We start from the raw sequence: 16,624 nt of genomic DNA, 5'->3' as shown, positions 1-16,624 counted from the left end.
TTGCGCATGTCCGCAAGCCTGTGGAAGGCCGTGTGGATAGAGCGCAAGCCGGCCTTAAGACACGGTGGTAAGGGCAGCGTGCCACCCATAACACATAGCGCAACATAGAGTGCAAAGAATAAACCCCCTGCCGAAGTATGCTAAACATATTCTTGGATAGCAAATGGGGTTGGTTCTCCACAAATTTTTATCCATCAGGTTTCCGAGTTCTTGGATGGTGCCAGAAGGTGAACCAGGATATTGCCTGTTTGGAGCAGCGATCGAGTCCGACTAAGAGGTGGATGGTTCGAAGTGATGATGATTTCTAATGTCATCATCTTCGAAATGGGGCGGCGACAAACAGTGACCTCGCATTGAGCTGATCAATATTAAAAACATCTATTGCAATCTAGCATTTTGCCTATCTCTAGTTAATATTCTTTCTGTTTGCTATGACCATAGTTTCTTACTATAACACCTAGAGGGAAATCTGGCTCTGCTGCGCTGTGGTATGCATGCGAATGCCGGTACTTTGTGGATTCGGATTGGCATCGTTCTCGGAGAGCCAGGACACCTTGAAAACGCGCCTGGCTAGTGCCGTTCCGTCTGCCACAATGATTAATGTTCTAATAAAATTACGCGTAAAAAGCAGTTTTAGTTTTATTATTACACAAAAACATGTTTCGTTTTTTTTATGATTAATTGTGATTCGATATACAATTATATGAAAGGTAAAAAGTATCAGTGGACCGCTAAAGTTTGAGGACAGACGACAAGATACGCGCTCGCTTTGGAACAGTTGGTCGTCTGTTGTACCTTTTCTTCGCTTAATTGATTACGCGTTGTCTATGAGTAAACTTCATTAAAATATATAATTTGGGTGGATGAAAACCTTTTATGAAGATCGTATTTGAGTGTAGCCATATCCACGTTTTAGACAAAGCCTCGTACAACACGAGCCAACACAAGCCTCGGATCCCCATATATCGTCATTCCCATCGCGGCACAGCGCTCTTCAGAAAACTCGCACAGACGGTGACACCAGATCTACCTCTTAATATATGAGAAACTCTATGGCTATGATCGCCCGTTACCCGGCAGCTATTCTCGATAACCCGTCTTTGTCTTCGCCGACGAACCGCTGCCGCTGCGGTTCGCGGAAAGAACGATTTCTGCACGCACTTCCAGTCATGCTCGGTGACCGTGCAACTTGACACCCCTCGTCTGCTTGACTCATGGCTTAATGGTTTCAGAAATACGAACAAAGACATGTTTCGCTGTGTGACCTTCTGCTTGTCGAACTCGACTTGGCGAATTCTTCGGCGTGGCGAAGCTTGTCAATGGGGCACCACAATGTTTTACACGGAGTCCACAAAAGGAAAAAACCCACGGGTCCAATTAAAGGTCGCGAAAGCTACAAAAGGTTCCTTCAATGAGAAAGGACTTTTCTCAAGCGCACACAAACTTTACACGGACGTAGGCCAGTTGCGAAACACGGGCCGTATCTGTCCATGGCTGCTGAATCCGGCCCGCAGATCGGCTCTACACGTGCGGAAATATAATGAAAGTGCTCAGTTACCTGAAACCGTGCCGGTCCTTTGTCTAGAGTGCTGTCTGCCTGAACTTGAACATTGTACTGAGACAACGTCTGTATTGACGTGAACAGCAAATAAAGTTGTATGGAAGTTGAAATGCGTGGCTACTGTGCTTCACGATTAGTTTATCTGAAAGACAGAGATGCCGATGTTCACAAAGTCGTATACTTGCACTCAGGTCCAGAATTAATGTTCTGTTGAAACGTACTCACGCAAATGGCGGAATCTTGGTCCGTCGGGAAAGGCTTCGAATGTATAATGGAGGTGCACGTAGCTAAGGAAACGCTGGTGCGCAGCTATCGAAGAATGCTTGTGTCTTCGCGCTTCAGTGCTGATGGCGGCACTGGCTAAAGTTACAATTGTAGCAATGCAACTACTCGTATATACCGGCTCTATACACAAGACTCTGGGCAATGCCCTCTGGCAAACAAGCTCGTACATATACACGGAGGGGGCACCGGTGAAGCGGTGCCTGATCGCGCGACCTTTACGGCCCCCTATACACGTGGCCAGCGAAGCGTGTGAGAGGCTCGTTACGCGCAGTCTCGAGAGGGCCATCGGGTCGTTGAGGAACCGACCGCCTGCTAGGTTTGAGCGCGAAAGCTGCTAGCTATGTACTACGTAGATGGCTGCAGCGACGACAGGCATCCCAAAGAGCAAGCCACAGTTCGATATAGGTTCGCGCACACAAGAAAGGTCCAGAGGGTGCTGTACATGCACCACGCGCAGCGCGATCGCCAAAAGCCGCAGCATTCGGCGCACCGTTCTGAGGAGGCGTGCACCGGAGACAACAGTTACTGAAGCCGCGGGGATGCAAGGAGTGATGTCAGGTGGCTGCTAAAGATGCATTTCATGGGACATTTTAGCGTCACATGTATCCTTATTGTTCGCGGGAACAGCGCCGGCTTTGAAGTGGCGTATAGATACCTCAATCACTGTATGCATGATGAAAACAGCGCTTGCTTGCACGCATAGCGACAGCCAGTAATAGCATATTGAATAGTTCAATAACAATGAGGGATTTTGCTTTCTTTAGAAGTATTCAAGGCGTCTTACTCCTTGCGATGTATCAGAGGGAGGAAGCCGGCGTACCGCCGCGTTCGATGCACGGATAAGCAGGTAATGTCGACAACTTATTAAGGCGAAAGCATTATATGTACCATAAGGAAGATATTCCGTCGTTGTAGGCAACAAGTGGTACCAAAAATCATGATCAGCGTCTTGTATGACGTAAGTAATACAGACAAAGTTACAAACAGGTTAGAGTAAGGTGACTTAAGGTGAAGTAATGTGACTGAAGGTGGAATGAAGTGGATTAAGATTAGTACATATTAGAACAAGGTGAATTAAGGTAGAGTTGTGAAGGACACGTGACAATGTAAGACGTACATTATCATGGACATAACCAACTGATCAGAGAAGTCGTAATGCTTTCCCATTCAAAGCGCGTAAGAATACTTAAGGGGCCCCTCACCAGGCGCCATAGCAAATTTTGGTTATATGATGGAAGTTGTTACGTGTCCTCTATGGAGCGTTCTGCCGCAAATATTTTTCAAATCGGCTCATTAATAGCCGAGATAGAAGTATTTCAGTGCCGCGAACCCATGATTTCAGTAGGGGAGTTCCACTGCATAGAGAGACTCTCTCCACTCGCCCCGTCTAGCATCCCCAAGCGAAATTCCTTCCCCTGCGTTCTCCCATGCCGGACCTCGAGGATCGCGTGACAGATACGTCACGGGTCCCGCTTTCACTTTCTTTTTCTCCTCGCTTTTCTTTCTTTTTCTTTCTTTTTTTTTTTTTTGCGGGGATGCGCTTTTTCACTGGCGGCGTTGCGCGCGAGCTGTTATCGTTTCGCGCAGCGCACGATTTCGCGCTATGTGCACAAGTACACATGACTAGCGGTATAATTCAGTGCCACACGAATACTGTGGCAGAACAAGCGGATCGCAGAGCGTGATCACGCGCTGGACCATGGTAGAAAATGGCATAGTTTCGGTACCTGACCACGTGACCGCACGACCGTGGGAACAAGCAGACAAAGTGGAAGTACACCTGTCTTGCTTCGGTGCGAAGTAAAAAAAAAAAAAACACGCACACATTCCGTTTGCGTGTTTTGTTATTTCTCTAAACTTAAATTCGCCAATTCAAGCAACAGATCACACGGATAACGGATGATGTCTTGAATAATTCTCGAAGTCACATGTCACCACGAGCGACGTCGAACTGCGGACACGACTACATAGGCGCAGGTATACGAGTGCGTCACCGTCCGTCTTGGAGGGCGGTGGCAGCGAGGAGAAGGGAAAACGGCGTTCGGTTTGAAATTTCAGACCTTATGGCGGCGCGTAGCGATGCAATACTTTGCGGACACGATTGTTACCGCGCATTATGCTTTGCGCTTGTTAGCTCAAAATGGCCAGACCTGGTGAAGGGCCCGGCCCTTTAAGTGACTGTCAATTTTTTGTCTTACGCCTTCTCAGAAGCACACAGAATGAATGCAGCCTAGAGGATGCTTGCATCTGTAAAAAAGCATAGAGGGATATATATCTAGCGCAAAAGCGCGCAGGTCACCTACAGAATGTGTAGTTATAGCCTGCGTTTCCGTAGTTTCTGAACCAACTGAAGAACAAAACATGAATTGCCGAAAAAAAAAACGAAGAGTGATAGCGAGAAGCGATACCGTTTTGTCACAGCTGCTTTGCTCGTACTATTTAACCTAAATATATGTCAAACATGTGGCAAAGATCAACCGTCCGTTAGACGCAGCACAAAGCACCTCAGCTGCCTCAGCTATTCCCGTTCCTGCTTGTTTCTTCGCTTAGCTGAGGCGAAAAAGAAAACGTACCGCCCAAGCACTCCATACAGATGGTCAACCAGCGAAGCTGAAACGAGCGGCCCCGGAGTTTATCACTGGGTTAATCCTGACGGTTCAGTAAACGACATCTTGGTAGGCTGCCGGATCCCAGGTACGCAGTTGCTGCTTGCGCTCGGCTGCACGAGCCTGTTCTTGTGCCCGCGTGTAGCAGCATCGGCACGGCGTAGAAGAGCCCGATCCCGGTTATGCTCGCGGCGTTGCTGATCAAAAGCTGCCTGCTCCTCAGGAGTACCTATAACGCGTGGCCTAGCTATTTAGGAGACGGAGAGGTACTGCTGATCGCGCGCTCGGGTGCGACGGAGAGCAACGATGTCAACACTGGCGTAGCCATGGAGTCGCGCGGCTCTCTTTTTTTTTCGCGCATGGGTTTGCGCCGGAGTTTTCAGCATACAGGCGACAGACGGACGGACTAATCGGTTAGCCATATGCAGCTTCGCTTTAATATTCCTCGCAAGCGACTTCTATAGGGGCCGCTTGAAGCTCCTGCAGAGAGTTTTCAGCTATCACGCAAATCGGTCATTCAGCTGTCTGTCCTTCCATGGAATTCACCCAGAGCTGGAGAATTATAAGTGGCGGTGCTCTACGGGCGCAAGTTAATGTTGTGGTGCGTACTTTTCAACTCATGAGGCTCCCTTTTCTAATTGTAAGACATGAAATATGGAGACAGTAATCTTATGATAGCTTGAGCGAGCTTTGGTAAGTGCAGCTACATTCGGATTCCGTTCTTGCTAGATCGTGGCACAAGCTTGAGCATCATGTAATTCAGCTGTTCCGTGCATTATCTGGCAGGAGCTTGCTGCTTTTACAGCGAAGCTGGATGCCTCGACCATCCAAGGAAATCTTTGAGTTGTTGGCGTGGTAAGCAAAACACTCCCCATAAGTGGGCCGATCCCGGACATAGTGCAATGTCGGGTCGACCCGCAGTGGAGGAGAAGCAGGAGTTAAGCACTTCCCATACGTGGGCCGATCCCGAAGGTGGAAGCCGCGAAGGAGGTGCAGTTCGCCATTAAGGGGCCCACATACACAGCTTCGCTGGTCATCCTTCTTCAGAGTGGAAGGGAACCGAGTTTTTTTTAGGCCGATTTTTTTTTTTACACAACACGGAAAGAAAGGCTATATATGACTTGTCGAGGGCCACACGAGCACGAGGGCCAATGAAACGTATGTTCGATACAGAGTTCGTCGAATGCGTTTCCGCTCGCTATTGCCTTGCGCTGCTTGATTTCCTCAAATTAATCTGCTGTTATTTGTGTGTGCGCGCGCATCTCAAAAAGTTGCCTGGCGAGTATTCTCAGTAATTTCTCACTGTCATTGTATGTAAACAGCATATCCAAACAAATTTGTTAGCATAATACATGTAATGCATTTTAGTATTTAATACTCTTCTAACTCAAAGGGCACATAGATTAACAATGCGCTCATCACTTCTGTAAATACTCCAACATTGCTATTAAGCCATAGATGGTGCCCAAAGTAACTAACATGAGGTGTCAAAAGCGAAAGCCACATTGGGATTATTTTGTACTGGATGCTTGTTTTTTCTATGCAAGACTTTTACAGAAGCGCTGAAACGCCGCAGTTTTCGACGAAACAACTAAACAATTCGCTCTGCGTTTGGGCTAGTGAAGATCGCAACATATTTATAAACGGGTCTCTGGTGTTTCGCAAGCGCGTGAGGTGCGTCATAGCGCACAACAGTGAGAAATGCTTGACATCAGTGGACCAGCGTTTTAAAAAATTACCGACGATTACGTTACTTCCTAATGCGAAATTTGAGCGCAGCAAATAAGCTGTTTCACCTTTTGGATAGATTGAGGCAAAGAAATCGAGCAACACATGTATGCGCTATCACAATTTTTTTTATTTTTCACACGTATTCCTTTAACAAAGACTCCACTAACAGTTCTTGACAGTCATGAAGGAAGCTTTGTGGTCGGAGAAATAGACTGATATATGTTCGACTTGGTACACCAATGCTTGATTCTCAAAGACGAGATCTATACAAGTGCCTCGCGAGGTTGTCACAGCCGTGGGGGAAGCAGAGGCTAAGCGCCGCCGCCGAGAAGACCCTGCCGTTCGCGCCGCCGAAGCGGAGGCTCATCGCCGCCGTCGAGAGCAACCAGCAGTAAGCGAGGCTGAAGCAGAAGCTCATCGCCGCCGCCGAGAAGACCCTGCAGTTCGCGCCGCCGAAGCGGAGGCTCATCGCCGCCGTCGAGAGCAACCAGCAGTAAGCGGAAGCGGAGGGGGGCGGCGTGTACACCCAGCGGCAAACGATGGGGGCAGAAGCGCGCGCAGCAAGCGGACAACACGATAAAGGGAGGAGGGAAGAGATAGCAGCGACTGACTGATGCCGCTGACGGCGATAGTGAGTCAACCCCAGCTATCCGCCACACAAGAACAGGGGGGGGGGGGACCCTTTCCTCCTCTTTCTGCATGGCGGCGACGGTGTTCTATGCAGTCACGTTATCTTGACTCTCTAGCGGCATCAGCGGCATCCAGCGGTATCAGTCGGTCGCTGCTAGCGCTGGGGGGATGAAAGGGGGGTGGAGCTGGTTACGAGGCCGACGACGACGCCGACGACGACGCGAAACCCAGGAACGGACGCCAAAGAGCTGCGCTCTAAAATGTTATAGCAGCCAGAGCTACCAGTATAGACCGTCCGTCAAGAAAGCCGCGAAACGTCAGTCAGGGCTTTCTTGATATGCACGGTACGTCCCTCACCGTTTGAACGTCGCGTACTGCCAAGGTCCTCGATGTGAACTTGAAAACGACGCGCGATCACCTCGGCTAACAAAATGGTACCAGCAAAGAACTTTCCCGCAACATAGACGACGTTTCCAATGAACTCGGCGTCGGCATTTGGTCAACACTCCACCACACTTGCCTTCCACTTTGACGGAGGCGAAGCCCGAGTCGCTCCCGATACCGTTCTCGACGACCACCTGGTACTTGCCGCTGTCGTCGCAGCAGGCGTCCCGGATGCACAGCTCAGAGCAGCAGTGTCGTTCGCTGGAGACGCTCACGCGGTCCCCGGCTGGCAGCACGGGTTTGCCCTGCGAAATCAAGCATCACCTGTACGGCAGTCTCGGCGCGCATGCGCTCTGTGTTACGGAGCCGTCTCCCCTATGTATCACTTCTTTACCCAAGCGATAACAAGGCGAACGCAGAGTCCACACGGAAACGCCTGGCTGCAAACTGCGTTTATTATCTTTGTTGCAAGCCCCGAATGCAGAAAAGAGCGGCCGGACAGCGCCCGGCCATGCGAGAGACGAGCACGCTCAGATCCAAGGCTCAGATCTGAGCCTCCAAGGCTCAGATCAGACTCGCGCGCTCGTGAGAAAAGGGGCTCCGAGTTAATTTTGAGCACTTGGGGTAATCTAACATACGCACAGAGCATGGTACACGAGCATTTCTGCATTCGCCACCAACAAAATGAACGAAATTCTGGGGTTTTATGTGCCAAAACCACGATTTGACTGTGATGCACGCTGTATAGTAGGGGACGCCGGGTTAATTTTGACCGCCAGGGGATCTTTCGCTTGCCAAAAAATTTACGGGACACAGGCGTTTTTGCATTTCGCTCCCATCGAAATGCGGCCGCCGCGGCCAGGATTTGATCCCGTGACCTCGTGCTTAGCAGCGCAACACCACAGCCACTAAGCCACTTTGGCGGGTTCGCCACCATCGGAATGCGGCCGCCGTTACCGGGAATCGAAGCCGCGACCTTGGGCCCAGCAACTGCCAGAATCTACAGCCACTGCAGTGCATCCACCGCAGCGGGTGTGAGGAAAAAAGGCCTGCTCAACAACAGAACTGGCGTCTCGTCTCTAGCCCGTACATGCTCCACACAATCAAGAACACTCATACTCGGTAGTGACAATATATGACATGCGTGTGTGCGTGTGTCAGTCACTCTTGGTCAATTCGCACACCATGCGCGCTGATGTTGCTTACCAGATATCCTAATGCGTGCTGCTTTCGTCAAGCCTCGCCCCCTGCATGGGGCCACTTTTGCATTCCTCCCACTGATGGCGCCGCAGTCGTAAATTGTATTACACATCACCACCACGAGCGCTGGTTTTGCTGTGAGAATACGGTGCTGCCTACGCCGAGCACCATAAATTTCTGTTGCGGAAACTTTCATCCAATATGGAATAAGAACCAGGAATGAGCGCTTTATAATGTTGCAAATATGGAGTGACATACAGCGGCGGTCGCGAGCCGTAACAAACCGACTCAATATTCAAGCCAGCTTCGGCTGGGTTTACCATGTGCTCGCGCCGCATGCGGCCTCACCCCCACCCATTCCCGCCATATTTTTGTCCTCATAGGAATCTGAAGTGCGGCTTCCGCTGCTTTACGAAAACACGTGAAAAAAACAAAAGTTGCCGCCGCTGTACACGCGACTGAATATTGTGAACATCTTCAGGCAAGATAAGACATTGATCGCTTGAAGCTTGAGTTTCACTTCTTGCAGGCTGTAGTGCATACCGTTTCTATTCCTTCAGTAGCTACGCGGTTACTGCATTTAAAGCAAACTAAACTGAGAATATATGAGCAATTTTGACACGATAATGGCCCGGACAATGTTTATTTAATGATGGAAAGCATGCCTGTTTTCAGTGGGCAGGGAAGGGTAGAAAGTCTCACCAACACATGATGTGATTGCAAGCGACCACATATCTCGACAGCGCTCGACATGCAATAAGCACTGATTTCAGATAGAACATGCCCAAATGCTCACTGAGTGATAAAATACAGTTTAGCAATCCATTTCTTATTACCGCCACATACCAGTTATTTTCAGCGCATGTTGCGTATCCTTAATGACCAACGAGATGATGTCCATCTTTTGTAAAGGTATGTACCTATGTACTCCGAATGTTGCATGAAATGTAACAACAGTCATTTCTGTGTTCTCGTGTATTCAGTGTTTTCTTAATGAATGTACAAGCACTGATATCAATTACCAGCGTAGATGGTCATTAAGTAACCTGTTCTTGGCCTATAGTTTTCTTTTTGAGTGACATATTTGCCGCAAAAAGCGCACACACAAAAGGCAAAGGAAACACACACTCGACGACGCAGTCTGCCACCCTTGTCATCGTGTTTGTGCGTTTATTTTACCTTTTGCACGTGTGCTTCTTGTAGCAATTATCTCATTTAGCTGGTCATCGTTCCGTTAACTATACAAAGTTCTTAAATAGCTTTCTTAAACACAACTTCTGCCAGACTTCTCGAGTTTTCATGACACGTCTAGAAAATATTTTTACAGCACATTTTGCGTATGAACAGTATAAGATTACATGTGTGATGCCAGTATTCCACACACTCTTACCTGTTTGTCACACAACTGATGCTTACTAAGCACGTCGAACATAGTTGCATTAACACAAATCGAAAACAAAACATGATTGCTTATCACTAAAAAATAACTGCACCGCAATGTGCCATTTAAACGAGTTTCTAGACTCAAAGCAAGATTAAATTACGATCGCATGTAGACGCTTCGCCAGACAAAACGCATCCGTGCTCCTAGAAACCGAGAAGCGGCTTTCGTGAATGCCACATATCACCACTGTTGCATATGTATATGTGTTCACATCGAACACCAGTGGCAGAAGAACGCCAATTCAAGTCATTTTCTTCAGCTAAGTGTCCTGTGCTTTCACATTCGGAGATGTGTAGGGAAAGTGACGGCTACATGGACAACATGGGTTCTCATCAGCCATCCAGCTTATCAAGCTGTAATGTACTTATACCCTGAGGGTACTGAAAATAAATAAATAAATAAATAAATAAATAAATAAATAAATAAATAAATACGAGGGCCGTAACAGAAGGGAGAGCTTAAATGCGAAGAAAGTTGCGCATGACTGACAAAAATGAATAAAACGGCAATAGATAAATGATAACGTAGGTACGCTGCAGTGGAAAAAGAAATGCAATAAAAATTTCTAGAAAAGGGCTGCGATTGGACACCGTACCAGCAGGAGGTGAAACGTCAAGCACACGTGTTGCGTCCTCGACATCGCCTCCACTTCGTCAAAAGTCGGTGGCACAATAAACCGCATGAGTGAGACACCAGGTTGACAAACTCACGCTTAAGGAGAAGATACAGCGCAACAGAGAGGAAGTCTGGAAGGGATAGCGCAATCCACAATCCAATCCATGTCAGTTTGTGCCTCGCACTTCTCCGTCTGTGCTTCGCTGTATCTTTTCCGAAAGCACAATGAACCAACCAGACAGGTAAGAAGTTTTACTGGTAAACTCACGCCTTTGGTCCAGGTGACTCGCGGGGCCGGAGTGCCGACGAATAGGACGCCGAGGTGAACGCGGCCGCCGATGACCGCCACCACGCTCTCGGGGCCGCGTACGATCTTGGCCGGCAGCGGGTCGGCCCCATTGCAGGACAACCTGCTAGGACAATACGTGCCAAGGAGACTCGCAGCACAGCCCGCTATTGTCGCTGCTGTTACCCGACCGAAACGACACGTAACCACGAGGGAGGTTCATGTCGCTGACGATTATGTCCTCGAAAAATTGCATTACGCACTTCTGAAAGGCCGCTAATCGGGTTGGTAGCAAAAAATGACAAAGAAATTTAAAAAAAAAACATAAATGAACATATAAAAGAGGCCAATCATATTTGATATATGACTGGCGATCAAACATTTATATTCGCTGTTATTCTTTCATCCCGTGGCTGATACCCGCTATGGCGGATTAACAAAGAATCGTGTTAAAGCAAAATGATAACAAACAGGAAGTTCGTTTGAAGGCTGTAAGTACGTCCGACCTTTCCCTCCAACTTTCTGTACAGATGCGTTAGATAGATTCGCCAGTTTCTTTCTTTTTTTTAATGGAAGTGGGTCCGATGTTTCTCGTTGGTTTCGCCATGTTGGATACGTCGGGCATAAGCCCGTGGAACAGCTAAATACACCTCCCCCCCCCCCCCCCCCCCGTTTCCCTCTTGTCAGCTCTTATTTTGTGTGTGGTGCGGTGCAGCGTGACACGTGTGCCTGCTTCGGCGCAGCTCGCGCAGATCAGCCTGCTCACCAACAGCTGCAACAACTGCCGCATCTGCTCCTGCAGCGCCGATGCGCGCGCTTTTGCAGCGAAAAAAAAAAAGGGCATTCCATTCGGCGCCCCTTGACGCGATGCTTTGACAGCGCGTGCTTATCGCAAATATAGCTATACTGTAATTACGCTTTGCTACCGATAAGCGAAGAGGGGAAATCTGTTCGTGTTGCAGCATTTCACAATTACCAAGACGTCAAAGTGGAAACTATAATCCACAAATTAACACAATCGTTAACCAGCGAAAGACGGGAAGCGCAACTCTTTTCCGTATACAGGCAGCTCCGCCGAGCGCTCTTAAAGTCGCCCTCGGTTTTCGTTGGCGAACAGGCGCGAGGGACGCTTGCCATGCCGTTTGCTTTTTTCGCCCAAAGCGGTTCTTTCTTGACGCTTCTTTAGGAGAGTGTTTTAGTCATATTCCTAGGAAAATCACTAATAAAAGCTCGAAAATTTGTTGCGCGAGTTACAGCGTCATGTTAGACGCCATCGTTCTGGATACGATTCAAAGCATTTTCGGCTGTGTCAGTAGAATACGCGCACTTCCTCTTTGATGCTGCTTCGTGTACTTAAGGTAGGTAATGCTGCACACATGGGGTCCTGCGCAAACGTGACCGAAAACACGCGTACAATACCTCACTTCCATGGTAATCACTGCCAACACGACTGAGGATTCGCTTTCTAACGAAACACGCAGTGGCTGTTTGTGTTTAATATCTCATAGATTAAATGTCAGAGTAGAACGTACGTAAAGCGTGCGAAAATTTCTTTTTAGAAACGCCGAAATCAGCAAAAATCAAGCGGCAGTAAGCTAAGCAGTTTGTAGTCAGTGGTTACTATTACAAGCACACATACAGTACCAAGTCGGCTGCTTTGTTAGCATTGCAGTAATATATACGCTTGCTAGCGGGTTCGATGCCAATTGACGAATCTTATTGTTCGTATGATTCTTTCTTTTTTCTTGTCTGTGGCAGTTTGCCGGACGTGGCGGAAAGCTTTTCGACACTATACATCTCACAAGGTAAGGCGTCATCATTGCTGCCGGACTGCCACAAACATCGGACCGTCGGATCACACGTTTAAGTTTCTTGCGCTGTTCTTGCGTACACAGAGCACATGTAAGGTCAGCAGAAGAATCATCTCGTATATACAGAGAAATAAACGTACTTATCCATACGACCCGATTGTGCATTATAACGGCACGTGCTCCTCATGTCTGCGCAGGTTCATAGCTCGCACATGTGATGACAGGAAGGTACGCGTGTATGATAAGTAGCTCTGTACGTACTCGTTATTTAGAAGCATACATACAAATAAAGCATATAATGAATGAATGAATGAATGAATGAATGAATGAATGAATGAATCAATCAATCAATCAATAAACAAAGACGCCAACAAAACAGTTCACTGCATGCGTAACGTGAGACTAGAAACATATAATTGACTAAGTCGAGCAATTTTCCGTCCTTGCGTGATTATAGATATTCGCTAAACGAATATCTATAGAGATCGCTAAACGCCTACACGTGTTTCCAGCTCGCGGCCGTCAAAGACGTTCGATGTTGGCATCTGGGATTGTTCTTGCATGGCGTATATATATATATATATATATATATATATATATATATATATATATATATATATATATATATATATATATATATATGTGTGTGTGTGTGTGTGTATAGAGAGAGAGAGAGAGATGAAAGACAGGGAGGTCAACCAGACGAGCACACGGTTTGCTACCCTACACTGGCGGTAAAGAAAGGGAGAATATAAGGAGGAAAAGAGGGTGAGAGCGAGCACTGAGTGCACGTGGGATGATCCGCATGGACTTCATAAGTGGTCTCTTGAACCGGTGGACTTCAAGTAGCGGACTAGTATACGCATCTTCGTTTTGTGCCAGTACTTTTTGTTCCGGGTTTTAAGAGCAGCAGAGTAAACGTAAATTCGTCTGCGTTGGAGACTAGTGATGAACAACTTGAAGTCTGCTGGCGCAAAGAAAAGAAAACACGCTACGAAGCGAATGCAATAATTTTAATAACCTAGCGTAATGAATACAAATGCTTCAAGATTAAAACAGACTCAAACACAGACACAGAGTAACCGCATTGAAACGGGGATATCTAAATCTCAGTTTCCAATGGGGATTATCTAATCATCACTGCCACCGTATTATTTCTGGCTGTTAGAATGTCATATAAAACACAAGTAATACAAAGTACAACTGCTTGAAAATGAGGGACTCTTGGAAACGAGGAAGCTTCGAAAATTTGCACCAAATTGACCAGTATTTTACAGTGAAGCTGTATACCTCTATCCCCCAATGCACTTGTCGTGTGCGTGGGCAAAAATAACCTCTTTCGTGGGCCGATCCTGGGTGTAGCCCAGTGGTAGCCTAAAATTGAAGCGAAAGGTGTGCATATCCTTCCGAATCACACATACGGTGAATACCGCATAGGTCGTTCGGATAAAGAAAAGCATAAAACACGTATCGTGGGAACAAGATAGATAACAATAGGAAGCACAGGGTGATTGATAACCACATCCGCTTGTAACAGGGGGTGTGACTTCAATACCCATATCAAATATAAAATGCAGGCTTGTGACAGCACAGTGTGTAACACAGGACGTCACTGCATTACACATATACATATAATAGATATGGTGTTTTGACAGTGCTATGGGAAGTCCACGTATAGTGAGGACTCCTGAAGAACAGCGTGCATGCGAGGAGCGGTGAAGCGACCAGAGATGAGAATGTGAACAACGGCCTCGTGCTCGTGCCAGGGATGAACACCGTTTCAAGGACGCTCAGCGCGAGCGTGGACCACGCGCGGCCGGATGATGATGAATGTCGTGAAGCCGCAAACACGACCGAGCGACGGAAGTACAATGCAAATTCTAAATCTCAGAAGAAATTTCTCGACGCAGGATTTGTATTTAGTTGCTCCGCGTGTGATAGACTGTGGTTCCAGGTTAAGGGCATTTCTCTTCTCTCTGTTCCACTCTTTGTGGGTGCACGAAGTAGCGGCGCAAACCAAGTCGCAGGCAATTGAAACATCTTTGGCTAATAAATACGTAAAGTGCATGTGAACGTCGCCATGTGAATAATTTCAAGCGACTTCGCAATGGGTAATAGTTCTAGGTGTCGTTTACAGCTTCGCTATCCAACCACCAACACAACGTGGATTGGAGCCCAAGTTTTCTTCTCATTATTTTGCAGTAGCTTTTCGGGGTTTTTTTTTGCTTTTTTTCCCCGTAAACGTAGATGTATACGTAAAACTTATTGAAGTGTCTCGTGTGTCGTATATTCAAGCGTCATGTAGTACATGCCAATAAAGAATATAAACTATAGGACTGTTAGAAAGCAGGGGAATAAGTTGTAAACATGATCAATAAGGAAAGCACGACAGCGTTTTGTTAGTTTTCCCCTGTACTAACAGTGAACAAATTTGGTGGTTTTCTCACAAGGAATACTGAAGGAATTCGCAAACTTTTAAAATTTTGTTTCCATTAAGGAAAAGAAAGGAACTTTCATAGCAGAAGTGCTCAGCATGGATTTAATTATCGGGTGTTCGCCAAGCGCCTATTATTTTACACGTTTTGCGCAGCTAAGACGATAGCTAATCATCTGACACGCAGCATATAATTAGTGCTCTATCATTAGACTTATTACAGCCTTCAGTCGTGGAGAAATTGCATTGAATGCGGTCAAGGAAGGCCAGAGCGTCGTCGACGAATACCTTCTGTTGCAATCGCCTAGAATTTAAGGTACTCACCTCACGGGGCCTTCGTCTGTTCCGAGATCGGCCTGATGCTCTGCAGTTTTCGGCAGAGCTTTAGTCTGTTGGACGTCTCCTTTATGAAGAGCATGCGGGTCTTTGTTAACCTGATGCGATGATTCGGACGTATGAGGGTAAGCTACGGTATGAGGTCCATCACATTCCTGCAGGACGATGACCTGCGACGGCTGGCCGGAGGGCACCATCGCCAGATCGAGCGTTTCTGTGGTGTCAGGGGACGTGTTACAGATGGGCCCAAGTTTGCCGCCGTTCTGGCGAGCGTTGACAGAGTCCAGGCAGTAGCTATCACTAAAACGGGATGCAGTCGCTGCCGACCCAGTGGACTGGAGTAAGGTTGCAGAGCTGTCTTGGTCCTCAGAGCAGGTTCGGGATACATCGGCGTCATCGCACTTCAAGGTCGCGACTCTCCGTTCCTGGGTCGGAGATGGCAGCGCGTGATGTGGAACCCGGTCGAGATCATGCGATGACGGATCTGCGATTTCGCCAGCACCCGGACGGCTGTTTTCGCCGGGCTTGGCAGAGGTTCCCTGCGCACTCGCCAGTGACGCGGGCACCTCGGGAGGGAGAGGATAGTGCGCAGGCTGGCAAAGCGGGCACGTCTCCGCCGATGTCTGCAGAAGAGACGACACGTCCGTGCACCTGTTTCCAATGGAGCAGAGAAGCGTGTCATCGTCACAAGTCACGAAGCCCTTTCGAGTTCGAGCAAACTGCATCAAGTGTACCTCTAAAATGCTTGAGCAGGCATACTGAAAGGGGGGGGGGAATGTACGGTAAATGCCCACCTATAGCGAACTGCCCATTTCGGCCGTCGTAGATTGGCTGGAGCTGAACCGGCGAGCAAAAAAAAAACAAGTTGTGGGCCCCTGTTTATCTGTGGCTGGTGACCCAGCTCAGTCAATCAGCACCACAGCAGCAGCCGATATTCCAGTTGGCTAGTTCACATTTCATCGCTAAATAACAATTTAATAAATAATTTCTGGACACATATTGCAACTTCCGAAATTAAGCTGGATAATATTGTTGGGAGGCAGAAGCAGGCACTAGTCTTGCACGCAGGCTAAAGCATCACGACCAACACGGAAGGCGGAACTCTTGAATCATGGCACCGGCAGCCACTGGCTGGTGACACAAAACTTCGAACTCTTACCCGCCATGGTTGCTCAGCGGCTATGGTGTTGGGCTGCTGAGCACGAGGTCGCGGCATCGAATCCCGGCCACGGCGGCCGCATTTTCATGGGGGTGAAAAAAACCCGTGTACTTAGATTTAGGTGCACGTTAAAGAAGCCCAG

At 47.8% G+C, this 16,624-nt stretch overlaps 1 protein-coding gene across 6 annotated transcripts in view; it reads right to left on the bottom strand.

Moving 5' to 3' along the window:
- LOC142566134 (myosin light chain kinase, smooth muscle-like) overlaps positions 1–16,624 on the bottom strand; it is a 237,288-nt gene that overhangs the window by 58,410 nt on the left and 162,254 nt on the right. For 5 of the 6 annotated variants that reach the window (XM_075676941.1, XM_075676944.1, XM_075676943.1 and 2 more), the window contains 3 exons: positions 15,312–15,974; positions 10,725–10,869; positions 7,334–7,502 (listed from right to left, as the gene is read on the bottom strand). In XM_075676941.1, the coding sequence (XP_075533056.1) occupies positions 7,334–7,502; positions 10,725–10,869; positions 15,312–15,520 (523 nt within the window). In that variant the 5' untranslated portion in view covers positions 15,521–15,974. The remainder of the gene's footprint in view (positions 1–7,333; positions 7,503–10,724; positions 10,870–15,311; positions 15,975–16,624) is intronic. The other variant, XM_075676940.1, reaches the window with a different exon arrangement.

This window comes from Dermacentor variabilis, unplaced genomic scaffold, assembly GCF_050947875.1.
Source record: "Dermacentor variabilis isolate Ectoservices unplaced genomic scaffold, ASM5094787v1 scaffold_12, whole genome shotgun sequence".
Taxonomy (NCBI): Eukaryota; Metazoa; Arthropoda; class Arachnida; order Ixodida; family Ixodidae; genus Dermacentor; species Dermacentor variabilis.
Note: the sequence above shows the minus strand (reverse complement) of the source record. Positions and strands in the feature narration are given on the sequence as shown.